The sequence below is a fragment of the Enoplosus armatus genome, unplaced genomic scaffold (assembly GCF_043641665.1).
Source record: "Enoplosus armatus isolate fEnoArm2 unplaced genomic scaffold, fEnoArm2.hap1 Scaffold_53, whole genome shotgun sequence".
Classification (NCBI taxonomy): Eukaryota; Metazoa; Chordata; class Actinopteri; order Centrarchiformes; family Enoplosidae; genus Enoplosus; species Enoplosus armatus.
In genome coordinates this window covers 17,770-40,776 of record NW_027261245.1, presented here as the reverse complement: position 1 = coordinate 40,776, position 23,007 = coordinate 17,770, and the positions used below count along the sequence as shown (strand labels likewise).

Below are 23,007 nucleotides of genomic sequence, written 5' to 3'. Positions count from 1 at the left end.
ATGTTGTGGTGGACAGATACACAGCAGGTCACTGTCAAAACCACTGACTGTCTGTCTGTTAGTCTCTCCCTCTCTTTACCACTTTGTGTCTCTGTGCACTTGTGACAAAAGTGTTGTGAAACCAAAGGTGACGTTTTTCACAGCAGACAGTTAGACGTGTTAAACATGTGCAACTAGTAACATTATTAATAGCTGCATTGCTAGAATGGCCCATCCTTAATGTTGTTTGTCTTTTCCTGCTATGACAAGTCAAAATGTCTGTTGTGGAAAAAGGACTATGAACCTGATGAAGAAAAAAACCCGCTCAAGAGTGCCTGCAAGAGTTTCAAGATTTAGTGTTAGCAAGATTTATTAAGAAAGCAAAACATGTAATATAAAAGATGGACATACTTGTGTCAGGGGAAAAAAAGCAAAACTGGTGATGCTAATCAAGTAAAATCCAAAATATTGTCGCCCGAAAGCATCTCAGAAACCAACTACATACAAATAATGTCACCAAGCCACTGTCAGTCACTGTCAAATCTCTGCTGTTCACTTGAACTCAATATCAAGTTTACACAGATCCATATTCATCACCTGAACGTTTAGGTTACACCACAATCATGAAATCATTTTTATATGATGCAAATAGGTACTCAGTTTATCTAATGATTGTTGCATTGCATTGATACGTATAGGAGAAGTTAACAGCCATAAAACTGCCACAAAAGAGACAGAAAGAAAACCGTCCTCAACCCTCCGTCTCTTTCAAGTTGAATCTGTCAAAAAGCTTTTTTGAGTGTCAGCATTATAAAAAAAAGGCCATAAAATGAAGCAAGAATTAATATAAATGCAATTCACATTGCTGTAGGATATCAATCAAAGCCATTATATAAAATAACAAGATAAAAAAGGATAAAAAAAAGTCATACAAAGATTGCAAACAGACTAAATATGATATTGAAACGATACATTAAACATTTTCAAGGTTACCCAATCAAAATATTGTTACTGATATCAGATGTGAAATTGATTTGAAGCAGTATATTTTTCACAGTGTGCCAGACAACATTTTTATTTAGTAAATCAGCAAATCCATTGTTTGGAATGATAATAAATCAAAAAGCCCTGATATCAGAGTAGATCGTCTCTCCCTCTGCTGGCTTTACATTCCTTCTCTCTGCTTTGCCAGCTCTCCTCTTGGTGAAGGTTGGTGCAGAATAAGCCACTGAGTCCTCATCTCTCTGAGGAAATACATGGAAACATGTTATGAGGTGGCAGAATTTAATATTTACATATGTTGAGAGACAGTAACTTTTCCAGCTGAATCTCTTCTTTATATACCTTACCTGCTGACTTTGCTGATTACCACCGGCTGTTGCAGCGTTTGTTTGCAGAGCAACTGCAGCTGTGTTATAACATAAACACAAAGATATGAAAGATGCTGTACGTTCATTTACACAAAGCAGTAATGTAAATCATGTGAAGTTAGCATTTGCAAAATACTGTTTGATGGATTGATGTATGAGAAACTTCTGTTACCGTTGCAACAACCACACGTTTTTTTCTTGATGGTATAAATCAGGAAGGCAATGACAATCAGACTTATAGCCAAAGCAGCACAGAGCAGAATCAGAACTGTACTCTCCCACATGTTGAGTCCTGAAACAATATGAAAAGGAGCAAATAATGAAAGTTTACTATTATTTTGATGTTTGAATGCATTAGAAACAAATGTTTTGCGATACATGATCTTAATGGATTCTACCAGATTCAAAATGAATGATTTTTATGGACATGTTCTGCTTCTCTGTTACCTTCAATGTCCAGTTTTGTTCCATGTCCAAATAATATCTCTCCACATGCGGCCACAGCGCAGTAATAAGTCCCAGCATCAGAGGAGCTGACCTTCTTAGAGAAGCTGTAGACACATTTCTGTGGAGAGCGAGCGTCAGGACTCTTCTCACATTCATCACCACTGTTTCCGTGAGCGAAAATGACACTGGGATGAGATCCATCTGATCCGGCTCTGAACCAGGACACACTGTGATCTCCTGGACATGTCTTGTTCTCAGAGTGAGAGAGGACTGAACACTGCAGAGTCACTGAGTCTCCTGGACGGACTGGATCAGATGGAGGGACGTGAATGACGGCAGTGATATCAGGTTCTGGTCCTGGGAAATACAAATGTGAAAATAAACATGTGATATTCACTTTAATGAAAGGAAACGTAGTTAAAAATATTAATTCATATACATAAACTTACTTTCCTGTAAATTATGGAAACATGAACTACCTTTATACATACATGTAGGAAAATTAAACTGTGTGACCTGCTGTTATAAATGGTGTTTGATGTAAGCATGATGATTAAATCTTTAAAGGAATGTGAAATGTCTGGTTGTGGTATTTTATTTACCTTTAATACTCAGAAATGTTCCTTTCAAAAATGTCATTTTGAGCTCGTCTACTTTTATACAGTAATAAACTCCAGTATCGCTTAGCTTTGTGTTATTAATACGCAGAACAAATGATCCAGGCTCTTGTTTTGCTGTAATTCGAGGAATCTTGTTAACGCCGTCATAATCAAAGGCAACTGTTCCTCCCAAGAATTCAGGCAAGTTTCCAGAAACAAGCCTGATCCAAAATAATTTTGCTGGATGCTCAGATGTCTGGCGGGTACACGACAAAGTCACATCATCTCCAACACCAACAGTCTTCGTCCTAAAGATCAGATCATCTGTGCATCCTAAAAAATAAAATGAAATGGAGCAGTGATTAACAACAGAGATAGATTCATATATGCCCTGTGCTAAGTTGATGCAAGAAGGTGACAATGTACTTGAAATATATATTAAAAAAACTTTATATACTTACGCCCAACTCTGAGCATCAGCAGTAAATAAAATACGACCAGCATTTCCTTGTTAATCCACTTGAGACAACAGTTAAATTAGACCGTATTAGAAGATGATTCACCTTAATGTAACCATATGAAGTGGGAGGGAACAATTTCAGAGCAATCTCATTGGTCTCTTGTTATGTTGGCCAATGTCACTGTACCACCACAGTGGAAATAATCTCAACTATCTTTCCAACCTAAACACATGAAACAACAGCAACAGCAAGCTTTTGTTTCATGTTTCATGGTGGGTTTCTATAACTGACACTGAGCACTTTCCTATATATTTTCACAAAAGGTGGATGAACTTTTCAGCTGATATTCACTAATATGGTCACGCTGTTCAGGACACAGGACACACACACACACACACACACACAGACCACCCTTCCGTACATGTCATTTTACCTTGTGGCGATCATGAATTAAGAGAATTTCCTTTAACACAAGGGGGAGGAGGAAGAGACTCTATGACACAATACAGCACATTTTTGTGTTGTCCATCTTTATTGTGTTGTTTTCATTCAGTCTTGTATTACCATATTTTTTGGGGGTTGTAGCCTGATTTCCAGAAACCATAAAATAGATAGTAGGTACTATTTTTGATTGGATTCCTGGGTATTGTTCCAAAGTGAAAACACCTGTGTTGGTGGGCAGGGCCTTTAAAGTCAGTGGCTGGATGTGTTGGAAACCGTCTACTATACCAGCAGCACGCACTGATTTGGCCAGAATGTAGCAGCATGTAGTATGTAGTATACAAACAAAAGCAATTCATGCAGAATGTCAAAAACACCTGTATGTCGTACTGATTCAGGAAAAATCTCCAGTCTGCATCGGACCAGTCTGTCTCGCATACTGTGGCCCACAGTGCAAAGTGCTGGCGGTGGTTTGCCATCAATGTTACATAAACTTGTTTCACTTTTGCAGTCCACCAAAATCTGTTTCTTATCAAATTTGAGTTGAGAAATAAGCAACCCAGTTACTGAATCTTCACTCATATTAGATCTACAAGGTCTCATTTAAAAGTTTGTTCCGACTTTCGTGATGCAGCGTCATAATACCTGCATGAGCTAAGCCTGCAGTATGCAGTATTTAGTTCATACCACATACGAACGAATGTAGTGCATATTGCTTTTCATAGTAGTATGCAGTATGAAAACTGTTAAATGTATTCATGTTGCAGTATGCTAGACCAGGCTGGTTTCTGGTTTTGGAAACTGGAGCCACTCATATAAATGACTACATAAAAGTGGTCATTTTACAGAATGTATTAAAATGTTTTTTAATTATAAATGTTTCATGTGTACTACATCTCTAAATACGGTGCAAGAGCCTACGTTATGTCCCCAAACCCAAAATGTAAAATACAATAAATAATAATAGATAAAAATATGTAGTCAGCCATTTGCAGTGATGCTAATGGGCAGAGGAGCCATCTTAAATATTGTGTGAGCCGTCATGTCAATGTGGGAGAAAAAAATGTACATTACCAAAACAGAGTGGAAGTTTGTTGCCTAACTTCAACAACTTAAAGATGTACAGAGAATGAAAACAGATAGACAACATATCTTTCTATATCTATCTATCTATCCTTCTGGTTTGTGGCCTTCATCAGGGTCAACATGTTGCTGACCACAACCCAAAACATGCTGGTTTGACAACAAGATGTTCTTAATACTACAAGTGTTGCAGCAGGATTGTTGCAGTTTAAATCGATGCTTCCCTGACACAACGCTGTGTTCAGCCCGTGTACACATAACACACAAAACAAAAGCAGTAAATACTTTCATGTACTTTGTGTCCTGCTTTGTACCTTTACACACAAACAGACACATATAAACACACATTCACAGTCACCGCTGACAAACAAATGAAGCATGGAAACTTCAGCATTGTTGTGGTTGGGCTTCACACTAAGGTGTGGACACGAAGGGTCTTTTCTCTCTCTCTCACTCTGTGTTTTAACCTCAGTAAGCTGTACTTGTTCTGCTCTTTTACCTTTTGAAAAAAGGCAAGTGGAATAACACTAAGTTATTGATTAATATCAACATCACAACAACTGACAGGAGTAGTTAAAGGGTGCAGGGTGTTGGACACACACACCCACCCAGTCACGCCAAGTCATGACCCACTTTTCTGCAGTTTGTTCATTTGAGTTGTTGTCTCCTGATATTTTTCAACATGTTTTCCAGTAGTGCGCGTGGATTTTGGCAGTGATAGGCCGTTATACTCTATCTTGATGAAACATTGCACATTCATGAGAGCCCTCTTTTTCTCGTACATGTTTACCTGTAAGTAAGTTCTCCACATGTCTTGATTTTCTGTGTGGTTTTGGCCACATTTCCTCTTGCCTCTCCTCTGCAACTGTCTCTCTCAAACCTACAGGTTACCACCTATGCTGTAGCTAACATTATTTCAAATGTCCTCTTTTACTCCTCTAACTGTTGATCTGAACATCCAAATTCAGACAAAGATTAAACCTTTTTGAAAATGTGTCTGTCCTCAGGATATGTATGTATGTTTGTGCTGGTAGAACATACAAAGTGAAAAGCCTTTAAATCCACACATAAACTGTGTCAAAAGGAACACAGAAGTTAAAAGACTTCCAGTACTTGTTTTTAACTAAACACTGAACATAGATCACAGGTTTGAATATTGGGCGAAGTTCACTTTCTACATTTCAGCCAATCACTATGATTTCCACTTTGTAAACCTTGATAGATAAAATATCATTTCACAACCTAGATACTAGGTCTGATGTTGAATGTTGGAGTCATGTCCAACTACAGCGTCCTACTGCAGCAGGAAGTATTGAACATCGAATTTCAGACATTACAAACTATCATTTGCTTGTTACCATCACCAGTTGCCTCTGATCAAAGCACTTCACCTCTGACCGAACTGAATGTGTGTTTAACTGTAGTGCCAAAAACTGAATGTGCTGAAAGTATTTTGTGTGTTTATCTGTGTCCTTTAATGAGAGGAGGACAGAAATCACACCGCTATGACAGAAGTAACCATATAGGTCAGCTGTGGATCAATCAAATGATCTGGTAAATATGTGGCGGTGTGTGACGGTGTGTGTAGTGATCCACATGTGGGTGTGTGGTAAATATTCTGCCTACCATTACCCTTTTCATTGATCAATTCTTCTGAACACGACACATAATATTATACTCATAACATACAAAAAAGATAATAAACTGACTGTTGAGAAATGACACTTAAAGTGTGTTAAGTGTTAAGCTCACTGTAAAGTCACTGAAAAGCAATCCTGCCACCACTCACCACCAATCTGTGAGATATTTGTCATTAACACTATGCATACACTCCATATTATTATATTTTTGCAGGATGGTGAAGCAAAGGCAGTGAACTATGCAGCGCTGGATTTCTCCTCAAGTGAAAAGTGGGAAGAGGAACAAGCAAGAATACACAGCAGAGTGTGTGTCCTCTGGTGTTGGAGCACATTACCACAACCAGCAACACTCCTCAGCCTGCGCACTGCTGCCCAAGCCTCTACAGAGGGCCTCAGCTCATGTTAATGTGTTCACATGCAACATTTTATTCCCAACTGAAACTTCATAATAAGAGGAAGTTGTTGGTTTCTTAAAAAAGTTTTGCACTCAGCTGATTTTGTGGGAGAGCAGCAGCTTTCCAGTTGCTTTGTTAATTCATTGCCACAGCATGTGTGCCAGTGTTTCTGTAAGGTGACATGTTGTCAGTGTCAAAGGACTGTTTGCTTCTGGAGTTTTGTTGAAAATGGATATAAAGGACCTGCATCTTCAATCGTTATTGATAAAAATATGTTGAAGGGGAAATTCATGTTAAGAAATTTTATTTGTAGATATGTTCCCATTTAACAGATACAAAATGCTACAAGAGAAACTTGATAAACTCTTATTTTGTATTATTCAAATATTAGTTTCAGTAGCTCTGAATCCTTCTCTTTGATTGGGAATCTCCAGATTATCCAACGCTTGTCTGCACAATGACAGATCACAGCAGTACCAAAACCTTGGGACAGAAAACCCTTTTTTTTATTGACATAGTTTGATATCGTTCCAATTCATGTTCACAAATGGTTTGCATGGTCACACAACAAAAACAATAAGGAAAAAGCATCATGCATACATTGTGCAGACATTGATTTACAACAGGATTACTGGCATATGGTCTCCAAACAAGATTCATGCATGATGATGCAATAAACTTATTAAATGTGACTTTCTCTCTCCTGATACCGGTTCTAATACAGGTTACTGGCTGATACAGAGTACGGATCAGTATGCGCTACTTTTCTCTAATTCAAAAGCTGTGTTTACTTTCAGTGGTGAAAAAGAAAAAAGGAAAAAAGAAATTAAATTATCAGAATGTGGACAATGCCAAAGCAGGTCAAATAAAATGACTGTAATGTTAACATAGGTGTTAATGATTATGATAACTTGACTATGGCCATATTCAACTCAGTTGTACTACTTGATGCTTCATCATCTGAATTCTGAGTTCATGTTGTACCTGTAAGTCAGACATTTTAGTAAAGATGGAAAATATATCATTTAAAGGTCACAAATGAAGTGGCCAGATGTTTGATGATTTTACCAACATTTCCAAAATGCCCATATCCATTTCAAAAATGGAATGACGGTTTCATTTTCCAGGTCAAATGATTTACAATAACCCAAGATGTCTTGCTGGAATTGACTGAATTGCTAATCCAACCAAAAGGCCTTGACAGCAGCGTAGATCCTCTCTCTCTCCGCTGCTTTTGCACCCCTCGCTCCACCACTGCCAGTTTTCATCACGGTGAAGACGACAGCGGAATAAACAGATGTGTCATGATCTCTCTGAGAAAATATATGGCAAATTTTGTGAGATGACGATATCACGGAAAATACATTTAAAGATGAAAAAGAAAATAACTTTTCTGAAGGTTAATCTTACTCTTAAAGTCCTTAAATGCTGATTTTGATGTTCACCAGTAGTTGCAGTGCCTGTTGACCAAACAATGAGAAATGTATTATAAAATGTGCTGTAAATACAGAGAATAACAACAAATAAAGATTAGCAAAAAAGGATTCAATTTCACCAAATCAAAGAGGAACTATTCTGTAGGTTGACTTATACTCAGCACGAATGTGAAACCAGTGAACTGGTGGAATAAGGTGTAAGTAATGTTTCCTTACCATTGCAACAATCCCAAGCCTTTATGGAAGAAATGAGAAAAGCTATAACAATCAGACTTATAGCCAAAGCAGCACAGAGCAGAATCAGAACTGTACTGTCCCACATGTTGAGTCCTGAAACAATATGAAAAGGAGCAAATAATGAAAGTTTACTATTATTTTGATGTTTGAATGCATTAGAAACAAATGTTTTGTGATACATGATTTTAATGGATTCTACCAGATTCAAAATGAATGATTTTTATGGACATGTTCTGCTTCTCTGTTACCTTCAATGTCCAGTTTTGTTCCATGTCCAAATAATATCTCTCCACATGCGGCCACAGCGCAGTAATAAGTCCCAGCATCAGAGGAGCTGACCTTCTTAGAGAAGCTGTAGACACATTTCTGTGGAGAGCGAGCGTCAGGACTCTTCTCACATTCATCACCACTGTTTCCGTGAGCGAAAATGACACTGGGATGAGATCCATCTGATCCGGCTCTGAACCAGGACACACTGTGATCTCCTGGACATGTCTTGTTCTCAGAGTGAGAGAGGACTGAACACTGCAGAGTCACTGAGTCTCCTGGACGGACTGGATCAGATGGAGGGACGTGAATGACGGCAGTGATATCAGGTTCTGGTCCTGGGAAATACAAATGTGAAAATAAACATGTGATATTCACTTTAATGAAAGGAAACGCAGTTAAAGATATTAATTCATATACATAAACTTACTTTCCTGTAAATTATGGAAACATGTACTACCTTTATATGTACATGTAGGAAAATTAAACTGTTTGACCTGCTGTTATAAATGGTGTTTGATGTAAGCATGATGGTTAAATCTTTAAAGGAATGTGAAATGTCTGGTTGTGGTATTTTATTTACCTTTAATACTCAGAAATGTTCCTTTCAAAAATGTCATTTTGAGATCGTCTACTTTTATACAGTAATAAACTCCAGTATCGCTTAGCTTTGTGTTATTAATATGCAGAACAAATGATCCAGGCTCTTGTTTTGATGTAATTCGAGGAGTCTTGTTAACGCCGTCATCATCAAAGGCAACTGTTCCTCCCAAGAATTCAGGCAAGTTTCCAGAAACAAGCCTGATCCAAAATAAGTTTGCTGAATGCTCAGACGTCTGGCGGGTACACGACAAAGTCACATCATCTCCAACACCAACAGTCTTCGTCACAAAGATCAGATCATCTGTGCATCCTAAAAAATAAAATGAAATGGAGCAGTGATTAACAACAGAGACAGATTCATATATGCACTGTGCTAAGTTGATGCAAGAAGATGACAATGTACTTGAAATATATATTGAAAAAACTTACGCCCAACTCTGAGCATCAGCAGTAAATAAAATACGATCAGCATTTCCTTGTTAATCCACTTGAGACAACAGTTAAATTAGACCGTATTAGAAGATGATTCACCTTAATGCAACCACATGAAGTGGGAGGGAACAATTTCAGAGCAATCTCATTGGTCTCTTGTTATGTTGGCCAATGTCACTGTACCACCACAGTGGAAATAATCTCAACTATCTTTCCAACCTAAACACATGAAACAACAGCAACAGCAAGCTTTTGTTTCATGTTTCATGGTGGGTTTCTATAACTGACACTGAGACATTTTCCTATATATTTTGACAAAATGTGGATGGACTTTTCAGCTGATATTTACGAATATGGTTACACTGTTCAGGACACAGGACACACACACACACACACAAACACACACACACACACACACACACACACACACACAAACCACCCTACAGTACATGCCATTTTACCTTGTGGTGATCATGAATTAAGAGAATTTCCTCTAACACAATGGGGAGGAGGAAGAGACTCTATGACACAATACAGTACATTTTTGTGTTGTCCATCTTTATTGTGTTGTTTTCATTCAGTCTTGTATTACCATATTTTTTGGGGGTTGTAGACTGATTTCCAGAAACCATAAAATAGATAGTAGGTGCTATTTTTGATTGGATTCATGGGTATTGTTCCTAACTGAAAACACCTGTGTTGGTGGGCAGGGCCTTTAAAGTCAGTGGCTGGATGTGTTGGAAACCGTCTACTATACCAGCAGCATGTACTGATTTGGCCAGAATGTAGCAGCATGTAGTATGCAGTATACAAACAAAAGCAATATATGCAGAATGCCAAAAACACCTGTATGTCGTACTGATTCAGAAAAAATCTCCAGTCTGCATCGGACCAGTCTGTCTCGCATACTGTGGCCCACAGTGCAAAGCGCTGGCGGTGGTTTGCCATCAATGTTACGCAAACTTTCTTCACTTTTGCAGTCCACCAAAATCTGTTTCTGAACAAATCTGAGGTGAGAAATAAGCAACCCAGTTACTGAATCTTCACTCACATTAGATCTACAAGGTCTCATTTAAAAGTTTGTTCCGACTTTCGTGATGCAGGGTCATAATACCTGCATGAGCTAAGCCTGCAGTATGCAGTATTTAGTTCATACGACATACCAAAGAATGTTGTGCATATTGCTTTTCATAGTAGTATGCAGTATAAAAACTGTTAAATGTATTCATTTTGCAGTATGCTAGACCAGGCTTTGCCGGTTTCCGGTTTTGGAAACTGGAGCAACTTATATAAATGACTACATAAAAGTGATATTTTTACAGAATGTATTGAAATTTCTCACTCTCTGTTTTAACCTCAGGAAGCTGTACTTGTGCTGCTCTTTTACCTTTTCAAAAAAGACAAGTGGAATAACACTAAATTATTGATTAATATCAACATCACAACAACTTACAGGAGTAGTTAAAGGGTGCAGGGTGTTGGACACACACACCCACCCAGTCATGCCAAGTCATGACCATTTTTCATCCCACTTTTTTGCCGTTTGGTGCTTTTCATTGGTAGTTGCTGTCAGAGGGGGGAGTTGCTAATCATTCAGTGGTCCCACCCTGGTTCGTTTTAACTGTGATCTTAAGTTGCATTGACCTGATTATCTGCAAATAGGTTCGACAGTTTTGCTAAAGTCACTTGGCACAGTGATGGACTTGCAGCCTGTCCAAATAAATGCTGAATAAATCAATATTTACATTAAAATTAAAACAAAACGTGAACTAACATGATGATTTTAAGATTGCAAATACATATGGTTGTAATGGTTGCATCTTTAAAAACACAAGAGACATTATCTGTACTTTAAATGAGCATGTGAAGAAGAAAGTAAAACAATGATTTCAATGTGTTCAAGTAAAATTAGCCTGCTGAAGCCTCATGTAGCTCTTCCCTCACTACACATCCTGTTGAAGCCCATAGTCAGGTCTGTTCTGAGTAAACAGCCTTGATGATTGGTCAAAGGGCGGAGAAACGGCCCACCGCAGCTTCTGTCAGTGTAGCTGTTGCATGTGGCTTTGCTTGTTGTTCTCAGGACAGACATGCAGAATGCCTTTACAAAGTGCTGTGAGACCAGAAAGACGGTGGGGGTTCATTCATTTGAGTTGTTGCCTCCTGATATTTTTTCATACTGCATATTTTCTCAACACATTTTTAACAAAAAGAGATTATTTGTGTCTACAACATATGTGTTTTTGTTTGCCATGCTTCTGTCTACAGTTGAGTGATGTTGTGGTGGACAGATACACAGCAGTTCACTGTCAAAACCACTGACTGTCTGTCTGTTAGTCTCTCCCTCTCTTTACCACTTTGTGTCTCTGTGCACATGCGACAAAAATATAGTGAAACCAAAGCTGACTTTTTTCACAGCAGACATTTAGACGTGTTAAACATGTGCAACTAGTAACATTATTAATAGCTGCATTGCTAGAATGGCCCATCCTCAATGTCGTTTGTCTTTTCCTGCTGTGACAAGTCAAAATGTCTGTTGTGGAAAAAGGTCTGTGAACCTGATGAAGAAAAAAACCCGCTCAAGAGTGCCTGCAAGAGTTTCAAGATTTAGTGTTAGCAAGATTTATTAAGGAAGAAAAACATGTAATATAAAAGATGGACAGACTTGTGTCAGGGGAAAAACAGCAAAACTGGTGATGCTAATCAAGTAAACATGTCAGCAAAATCCAAAATATTGTTGCTCTCGAGTTCACTGCCAATATAGCAGGGGAGCCTTGTGTCTACTGTGTGTAAAAACTTGAGCAGTTTAACTTCTTAACTTCAGCATCTTAACCACTGATCCACGTAGCTGCCTCTGCCATGTATTTCTTGAGTCACTGTGTACCAAATTTCACTGCAGTCCATTTGTGTTTTCACTCAACACCAAAAATGTCAACCTGCTGATGGCACTTCATGAAAAGTTGTGGGATCAAAAAACATCCTCTGGAAACCTTGACTGTCCATACAAAATGTCGTTGCAGTTCATCCAACATTTGTTGAGGTTTGTCAGTCATGATCAAAGTGTTGGACCGACCGACAGAGCAACAATAGAAGCCATAAAGCCACAAAACTATTGTGGTGAAAATAGATATTTAACAATATATATAACATTATATAAATTGCTATCAGTGACATATTGTGTATTTGCAGGATAAATCCAGTTCATTCTGCTATTGGCCTCTTTCTCTGTTCTTCTGTCCAGGTCTACCTTCATCTTTGTCTGCCTCTGACTTTGTTGTTATTCTCTGCATCAAACTGTAACAGTCACACACAAACCAAATAAGCCCCAAAGCATCTCAGAAACCAACTACATACAAATAATGTCACCAAGCCACCGTCAGTCACTGTCAAATCTCTGCTGTTCACTAGAACTCAATATCAAGTTTACACAGATCCATATAGTATCACATATAGTACACAGATCCATATATATCTATATAAGAGTGGAAACTCCAGCAGAACAACACCAGAGAGGTCTGGAGTGGAATGAGGACCATCACGGGTTACAGGCCGACCAACAACAGAGGAGCTGAAGGCAGTGTGGACCGGGCCAACGAACTTAATCTGTTTTTCAACAGATTTGACTCGGTGGGCCCTGCTCAACCCCCCCATGACTCTTCTGCTGTCTGCCTCCAACCTTCACCTATTCCACTCCCCCCTCCCCCTCCTGCTCCTCACAGCCCCCCACCCCCCTGTGAGAGCTTTCCTCACACCTCGTCCCCCAGTCCCCAGGCTGACGGCACTCTTCAACCTGACGACACCACCCCTCCCCCACCGGTCATCTCTACAGTGTGCTTCACTACCGACCATGTTAGAAGACAGCTGAGGAGACTCCACTCCAGCAAGGCTGCAGGCCCCGATGGTGTCAGCCCCAGGGTGCTTAAAGCCTGTGCCCCCCAGCTATGTGGAGTACTTCACCACGTCTTCAACATGAGCCTGAGTCTCCAGAGGGTCCCCGTGCTGTGGAAGACATCCTGCCTCGTTCCTGTTCCAAAGACGCCGCGTCCCAGTGGCTCCAAGGACTACAGACCCGTGGCACTGACCTCCCACATCATGAAGACCCTGGAGAGACTCGTCCTAGAGCAGCTCCGGCCCTTGGTCAAGCCACACTTGGACCCCCTTCAGTTCGCCTACCAGCCCCGACTTGGAGTGGAGGATGCCATCATCTACCTGCTCAACCGCGTCTACGCCCACCTGGATAAGCCGGCGAGCACTGTGAGAGTCATGTTTTTTGACTTCTCCAGTGCGTTCAACACCATCCGCCCGGCTCTACTGGGTGAGAAGCTGAAGGAGATGCAGGTGGATGCCCCCCTCGTGTCCTGGATTGTCAACTACCTGACTGGCAGACCACAGTATGTGCGCTTACAACACTGTGTGTCAGACAGGGTGGTCAGCAACACCGGGGCCCCGCAGGGGACTGTCCTCTCTCCCTTCCTCTTCACCGTCTACACCACGGACTTCAGCTACTGCACTCAGACCTGCCATCTTCAGAAGTTTTCTGACGACTCAGCAGTAGTTGGATGTATCAGCAAAGGTGATGAGGAGGAGTACAGGGCTGCTGTGGAGAACTTTGTCACATGGTGCGAGCAGAACCATCTGCAGCTCAACGTGACAAAGACAAAGGAACTGACTGTTGATCTGAGGAGGACCAAGGCGCAGATGACCCCTGTTTCCATCCAGGGGGTCAGTGTGGACATTGTAGAGGATTACAAGTACCTGGGAGTTCACATAGACAATAAACTGGACTGGGTAAAGAACACTAATGCCCTCTACAAGAAGGGCCAGAGCCGTCTCTATTTTCTGAGGCGGCTGAGATCCTTCAACATCTGCCGGACTATGCTGAGGATGTTCTATGAGTCTGTGGTGGCCAGTGCTATCCTCTATGCTGTTGCATGCTGGGGCAGCAGGCTGAGGGTGGCGGACTCCAACAGACTCAACAAACTGATCCGCAAGGCCAGTGACGTTGTGGGGGTGCAGCTGGACTCTCTGACGGTGGTGTCAGAGAGGAGGACGCTGTCTAAACTGCGGGGCATCTTGGACAATGTCTCACATCCTCTCCATGACGTACTGGTCGGACACAAGAGCAGCTTCAGTGGGAGACTCATTGCTCCCAAATGTACAACAGAGCGCCACAGGAAATCATTCCTGCCTGTGGCCATCAGACTGTTCAACTCCTCCCTCTGAGTGTCAGACACTCAGGAAGAAACTGGAAATCTGTATCTACTTCACCTGTCATACACTACCTCACTATTTATTGTGAATGTTTAAGTGCAATACATGTATAGTGCAATACATATATAGTTATACACTACAGTGCAACACATCCATACATATATATACATTGTTACTGTATATATATATATTTTTTTTACCTCACTTCACTTAAATACTGTAAATGTGTATATTTTTTATTTTCTATTTCTTATTTTTATATTTTGTACATACCTTTAGTTCTAAATTGTGCTATTTTTCTACTCTGGAATGGGAGCACCGGTACTGTACAATTTCCCCCCGGGGATCAATAAAGTATTTCTGATTCTGATTCTGATTCTGATATATCACCTGAACGTTTAGGTTACACCACAATCATGAAATCATTTTTATAGGATGCACATAGGCACTCAGTTTATCTAATGATTGTTGCATTGCATTGATACGTATAGGAGAAGTTAACAGCCATAAAACTGCAACAAAAGAGACAGAACGAAAACCGTCCTCAACCCTCCGTCTCTTTCAAGTTGAATCTGTCAAAAAGCTTTTTTGAGTGTCAGCATTATAAAAAAATGCCCTAAAATGAAGCAAGAATTAATATAAATGCAATTCACATTGATGTAGGATATCAATCAGAGCCATTATATAAAATAACAAGATAAAATAGGATAAAAAAGTCATACAAAGATTGCAAACAGACTGAATATGATATTAAAATGAAACATGAAACATTTTCAAGGTTACCCAATCAAAATATTGTTACTGATATCAGATGTGAAATTGATTTGAAGCAGTATATTTTTCACAGTGTGCCAGACAACATTTTTATTTAGTAAATCAGCAAATCCATTGTTCGGAATGATAATTAATCAAAAAGCCCTGATATCAGAGTAGATCGTCTCTCCCTCTGCTGGCTTTACATTCCTTCTCTCTAACTTTTCCAGCTAGCACCACTGCCCTCCTTAATTTCTAATAGACAAATGTTTGAACATCTGGAGCAAAATAACACCAGGGATGTCTGGAGAGGACTTAAGAAGATCTCTGGACATGGAAAAGGTGAGGGGAGACACCAGGACAGTGGAGACAGGGACTGGGCTAACCAACTGAACCTGTTTTTCATCAGATTCGATTTGGACATTGAGGAGGTGGAGAACTACAAATTCCTGGGTGTTCTCCTGAACAATAAACTGGACTGGTCTGACCACACTCAGGCCCTGTACAAGAAGGGTCAAAGCCACCTCCACCTGCTGAGGTCCTTCGGTGTGTGCAGGAAACTGCTCCGGACTTTTTATGACACTGTGGTAGCTTCAGCTATCTTCTAAGCTGTGGTCTGCTGGGGGGGGGGGCAGCACAGACAGGGACAGGAGGAGGCTCAATAGACTGATTAGGCGAGCCAGCTCTGTTCTGGACTGCCCGCTGGACTCCATTGAGGAGGTGGGGGAGAGGAGGATGTTAGCCAAGCTGACATCCATCATGGACAACACCTCTCACCCCCTGCACGAGACCGTGGGGGCCCTGAGCAGCTCCTTCAGCAGCAGACTGTTACACCCACGGTGTAAGAAGGAGCGCTACCGCAGGTCGTTCATTCCTACGGTTATAAGACTGTTTAACTGCACAGAAATCTGCACAATTTGTACATACTTTATATTTTCCGTGTATATATTTATTTTTGTCCCCCATATTTTTTATATCTGTATTTATTATTTTTATATTGTTTTTCTTTTTAAAAAAAATACTTGTAATTCTTATTGACACGGTGCTTGTCTGCTGTGTGTTTCTGCACCTTTCTGTCTTTGCTGCTGTGACTTGTGAATTTCCCCGCTGTGGGATTAATAAAGTCTAAGTCTAAGTCTTCTTTTCATGATTTCAAAACTTCTTTGTTTGTTTACCTTAAATATACTTGCTCTTGGTTTTTTATTTTTTATTTCATTAACCTTAATTTTCAGTCAATAAGTAGTCCAAATGTTTAACTACAATGTTTTTTGGCCTGTTTATTTTATTTTTCGATTATTTTTCGTACTTATGACACCGTATGTGTACGTCCATGTTGATGTTAGTATGTTAATTGTTTTCGTGTCGCTAGATTGTTTAATTTATTATCAGCATTACTGGAAATGAAATGAATGTGTGTGTGTGTGTGTGTGTGTGTGTGTGTGTGTGCGTATGTTTGCGTGTGTCATTGTGACGGTCACAGAATTCTGTAGCGGCTTTGATGTCTTATTGCATCAACCGCCATTCTAGAACCTTGGAGAAGTTGCCCTTAGTGACACTCAGTCAGTCACAGCTTCAGAAGTGAAATGCAGCTGGACGAGACAGGACGTGGATTTCATTTAGGAGGAAACAATGACCAGGACAGGTCGGCAGGATGATTTTCAAGGGAGAGAGGAGCATCTGCTGAGTGAATGGACAAGAGGAAACACCAGGAAATTGCTTTGGGAAGGGATCACTTGGCGGACAATATGCAGAGGAGGAACAACTAAAGCGACCAACTCTTCTTTCAAGGCGCGTATGGAAATGTGAGTACTATTTTAAGATATACTTGATGTGAATGTATCCTTTAACTTGGATATGACTGTAACCAAGCTGTTTGTGTTTGGCTAGTGTTAAGAGCATTCAATTTTATGCATTTGCTTGAGTTTGACGTTAGAGGAGCAAGATTGTGTGTATTCCCATGATGGTTCTTATGAATAACAATTACAACTTCTTCGTTGGTCTTGTGTTGGAAGTACAATACAATGAGAGATTTTGGAAGCAATTACCTGTCAGTGTAATGTAATCGACAGGAAACCTTTCAGTATTTAAGTGGCAATACGCTTTTGGTTTTGAATTGTGGCATGTTGGTATAAAAGGTTAGCATTAGGACTTTGAAAGTTAAGATTTAAGGACTTTATCACAAACTACTCGGCTGAATTCCAAAACCCAAAATTAAGTGTGAACATTTTACATTTGTTGTGGTGCCTGACTTATTGATTGTGGAAATTATTGCATATCAGTTGAAGTTTTGCAATCATTGACCTGCTTGACATATTGATTGTGGAAGTTATTGCATATCAGTTGAAGTTTTGCATTCATTGTGCTGCACATTGATTGTGGAAGTTATTGCATATTAGTGCAACATATTGTTGTATGGGTGGCGTTTTGGAGGTTAGCATGTGAGATTAGGAAATTTGAATCATGAATGTGGGCATCACATTCCCAGTCTCGAATGCTGACTTTCAAAACGGAGAGCTTCACTTCGAAAAGCAGTTGTGAAGTTTTGCAGCAATGTGCTGCTTGACATATCGATTGTGGAAGTTATTGCATATCAGTTGAAGTTTTGCAGTCATTGTCCTGCTTGACATATTGATTGTGGAAGTTATTGCATATCAGTTTAAGTTTTGCATTCATTGTGTTGCTTGACATATTGATTGTGGAAGTTATTGCATATCAGTTGAAGTTTTGCAGTCATTGTGTTGCTTGACATATCGATTGTGGAAGTTATTGCATATCAGTTGAAGTTTTGCAGTCATTGTCCTGCTTGACACATTGATTGTGGAAGTTATTGCATATCAGTTGAAGTTTTGCATTCATTGTGTTGCTTGACACATTGAATGTGGAAGTTATTGCATATCAGTTGAAGTTTTGCAGTCATTGTCCTGCACATTGATTGTGGAAGTTATTCCATATCAGTTGAAGTTTTGCAGTCATTGACCTGCTTGACATATTGTATGTGGAAGTTATTGCATATCAGTTGAAGTTTTGCAGTCATTGACCTGCTTGACATATTGAATATGGAAGTTATTGCATATCAGTTGAAGTTTTGCATTCATTGTGTTGCTTGACACATTGAATGTGGAAGTTATTGCATATTAGTGCAACATATTGTTGTATGGGTGGCGTTTTGGAGGTTAGCATGTGAGATTAGGAAATTTGAATCATGAATGTGGGCATCACATTCCCAGTCTCGAATGCTGACTTTCAAAACGGAGAGCTTCACTTCGAAAAGCCGTTGTGAAGTTTTGCAGCAATGTGCTGCGTGACATATTGATTGAGGAAGTTATTGCATATTAGTGCAACATATTGTTGTATGGGTGGCGTTTTGGAGGTTAGCATGTGAGATTAGGAAATTTGAATCATGAATATGGGCATCACATTCCCAGTCTCGAATGCTGACTTTCAAAACGGAGAGCTTCACTTCGAAAAGCAGTTGTGAAGTTTTGCAGCAATGTGCTGCTTGACATATCGATTGTGGAAGTTATTGCATATCAGTTGAAGTTTTGCAGTCATTGTCCTGCTTGACATATTGATTGTGGAAGTTATTGCATATCAGTTTAAGTTTTGCATTCATTGTGTTGCTTGAAATATTGATTGTGGAAGTTATTGCATATCAGTTGAAGTTTTGCAGTCATTGTCCTGCTTGACATATTGATTGTGGAAGTTATTGCATATCAGTTCAAGTTTTGCATTCATTGTGTTGCTTGACATATTGATTGTGGAAGTTATTGCATATCAGTTGAAGTTTTGCATTCATTGTGCTGCACATTGATTGTGGAAGTTATTGCATATAAGTTGAAGTTTTGCAGTCATTGTCCTGCTTGACATATTGATTGTGGAAGTTATTGCATATCAGTTAAAGTTTTGCAGTCATTGTCCTGCTTGACATATTGAATGTGGAAGTTATTGCATATCAGTTGAAGTTTTGCAGTCATTGTCCTGTTTGACATATTGATTGTGGAAGTTATTGCATATCAGTTTAAGTTTTGCATTCATTGTGTTGCTTGAAATATTGATTGTGGAAGTTATTGCATATCAGTTGAAGTTTTGCAGTCATTGTGTTGCTTGACATATCGATTGTGGAAGTTATTGCATATCAGTTGAAGTTTTGCAGTCATTGTCCTGCTTGACATATTGATTGTGGAAGTTATTGCATATCAGTTCAAGTTTTGCATTCATTGTGTTGCTTGACATATTGATTGTGGAAGTTATTGCATATCAGTTGAAGTTTTGCATTCATTGTGCTGCACATTGATTGTGGAAGTTATTGCATATAAGTTGAAGTTTTGCAGTCATTGTCCTGCTTGACATATTGATTGTGGAAGTTATTGCATATCAGTTAAAGTTTTGCAGTCATTGTCCTGCTTGACATATTGAATGTGGAAGTTATTGCATATCAGTTGAAGTTTTGCAGTCATTGTCCTGTTTGATATATTGATTGTGGAAGTTATTGCATATCAGTTGAAGTTTTGCATTCATTGTGCTGCACATTGATTGTGGAAGTTATTGCAAATCAGTTGAAGTTTTGCAGTCATTGTGTTGCTTGACATATTGATTGTGGAAGTTATTGCATATCAGTTGAAGTTTTGCAGTCATTGTGTTGCTTGACATTTTGAATGTGGAAGTTATTCCATATCAGTTGAAGTTTTGCAGTCATTGTCCTGCTTGACATATTGATTGTGGAAGTTTTTGCATATCAGTTGAAGTTTTGCATTCATTGTGCTGCACATTGATTGTGGAAGTTATTGCATATCAGTTGAAGTTTTGCAGTCATTGTCCTGCTTGACATATTGATTGTGGACGTTATTGCATATTAGTGCAACATATTGTTGTATGGGTGGCGTTTTGGAGGTTAGCATGTGAGATTAGGAAATTTGAATCATGAATGTGGGCATCACATTCCCAGTCTCGAATGCTGACTTTCAAAACGGAGAGCTTCACTTCGAAAAGCAGTTGTGAAGTTTTGCAGCAATGTGCTGCATGACATATTGATTGTGGAAGTTATTGCATATCAGTTAAAGTTTTGCAGTCATTGTCCAACTTGACATATTGATTGTGGAAGTTATTGCATATTAGTGCAACATATTGTTGTATGGGTGGCGTTTTGGAGGTTAGCATGTGAGATTAGGAAGTTTGAATCATGAATGTGGGCATCACATTCCCAGTCTCGAATGCTGACTTTCAAAACGGAGAGCTTCACTTCGAAAAGCAGTTGTGAAGTTTTGCAGCAATGTGCTGCGTGACATATTGACTGTGGAAGTTATTGCATATTAGTGCAACATATTGTTGTATGGGTGGCGTTTTGGAGGTTAGCATGTGAGATTAGGAAATTTGAATCATGAATGTGGGCATCACATTCCCAGTCTCGAATGCTGACTTTCAAAACGGAGAGCTTCACTTCAAAAAGCAGTTGTGAAGTTTTGCAGCAATGTGCTGCGTGACATATTGATTGTGGAAGTTATTGCATATTAGTGCAACATATTGTTGTATGGGTGGCGTTTTGGAGGTTAGCATGTGAGATTAGGAAATTTGAATCATGAATGTGGGCATCACATTCCCAGTCTCGAATGCTGACTTTCAAAACGGAGAGCTTCACTTCGAAAAGCAGTTGTGAAGTTTTGCAGCAATGTGCTGCGTGACATATTGATTGTGGAAGTTATTGCATATTAGTGCAACATATTGTTGTATGGGTGGCGTTTTGGAGGTTAGCATGTGAGATTAGGAAATTTGAATCATGAATGTGGGCATCACATTCCCAGTCTCGAATGCTGACTTTCAAAACGGAGAGCTTCACTTCGAAAAGCAGTTGTGAAGTTTTGCAGCAATGTGCTGCGTGACATATTGATTGTGGAAGTTATTGCATATTAGTGCAACATATTGTTGTATGGGTGGCGTTTTGGAGGTTAGCATGTGAGATTAGGAAATTTGAATCATGAATGTGGGCATCACATTCCCAGTCTCGAATGCTGACTTTCAAAACGGAGAGCTTCACTTCGAAAAGCAGTTGTGAAGTTTTGCAGCAATGTGCTGCGTGACATATTGATTGTGGAAGTTATTGCATATTAGTGCAACATATTGTTGTATGGGTGGCGTTTTGGAGGTTAGCATGTGAGATTAGGAAATTTGAATCATGAATGTGGGCATCACATTCACAGTCTCGAATGCTGACTTTCAAAACGGAGAGCTTCACTTCGAAAAGCAGTTGTGAAGTTTTGCAGCAATGTGCTGCGTGACATATTGATTGTGGAAGTTATTGCATATCAGTTAAAGTTTTGCAGTCATTGTCCAACTTGACATATTGATTGTGGAAGTTATTGCATATTAGTGCAACATATTGTTGTATGGGTGGCGTTTTGGAGGTTAGCATGTGAGATTAGGAAATTTGAATCATGAATGTGGGCATCACATTCCCAGTCTCGAATGCTGACTTTCAAACCGGAGAGCTTCACTTCGTAAAGCAGTTGTGAAGTTTTGCAGCAATGTGCTGCGTGACATATTGATTGTGGAAGTTATTGCATATTAGTGCAACATATTGTTGTATGGGTGGCGTTTTGGAGGTTAGCATGTGAGATTAGGAAATTTGAATCATGAATGTGGGCATCACATTCCCAGTCTCGAATGCTGACTTTCAAAACGGAGAGCTTCACTTCGAAAAGCAGTTGTGAAGTTTTGCAGCAATGTGCTGCGTGACATATTGATTGTGGAAGTTATTGCATATCAGTTGAAGTTTTGCATTCATTGTGCTGCACATTGATTGTGGAAGTTATTGCATATCAGTTGAAGTTTTGCAGTCATTGTCCTGCTTGACATATTGATTGTGGACGTTATTGCATATTAGTGCAACATATTGTTGTATGGGTGGCGTTTTGGAGGTTAGCATGTGAGATTAGGAAATTTGAATCATGAATGTGGGCATCACATTCCCAGTCTCGAATGCTGACTTTCAAAACGGAGAGCTTCACTTCGAAAAGCAGTTGTGAAGTTTTGCAGCAATGTGCTGCGTGACATATTGATTGTGGAAGTTATTGCATATTAGTGCAACATATTGTTGTATGGGTGGCGTTTTGGAGGTTAGCATGTGAGATTAGGAAATTTGAATCATGAATGTGGGCATCACATTCCCAGTCTCGAATGCTGACTTTCAAAACGGAGAGCTTCACTTCGAAAAGCAGTTGTGAAGTTTTGCAGCAATGTGCTGCGTGACATATTGATTGTGGAAGTTATTGCATATTAGTGCAACATATTGTTGTATGGGTGGCGTTTTGGAGGTTAGCATGTGAGATTAGGAAATTTGAATCATGAATGTGGGCATCACATTCCCAGTCTCGAATGCTGACTTTCAAAACGGAGAGCTTCACTTCGAAAAGCAGTTGTGAAGTTTTGCAGCAATGTGCTGCGTGACATATTGATTGTGGAAGTTATTGCATATCAGTTAAAGTTTTGCAGTCATTGTCCAACTTGACATATTGATTGTGGAAGTTATTGCATATTAGTGCAACATATTGTTGTATGGGTGGCGTTTTGGAGGTTAGCATGTGAGATTAGGAAATTTGAATCATGAATGTGGGCATCACATTCCCAGTCTCGAATGCTGACTTTCAAAACGGAGAGCTTCAC

The 23,007-nt window shown here is 39.6% G+C and overlaps 1 protein-coding gene across 1 annotated transcript; it reads right to left on the bottom strand.

Moving 5' to 3' along the window:
- Positions 1–1,097: 1,097 nt before the first annotated feature.
- On the bottom strand, positions 1,098–9,268 carry LOC139307257 (uncharacterized; the record flags this gene model as incomplete). Its single annotated transcript, XM_070931096.1, has 8 exons — positions 1,098–1,223; positions 1,329–1,387; positions 1,522–1,641; positions 1,797–2,153; positions 2,399–2,728; positions 8,068–8,181; positions 8,337–8,693; positions 8,939–9,268. Coding segments are annotated over 8 exons (1,793 nt in total), but the record flags the coding sequence as incomplete, so codon positions are not given.
- Positions 9,269–23,007: the final 13,739 nt, after the last annotated feature.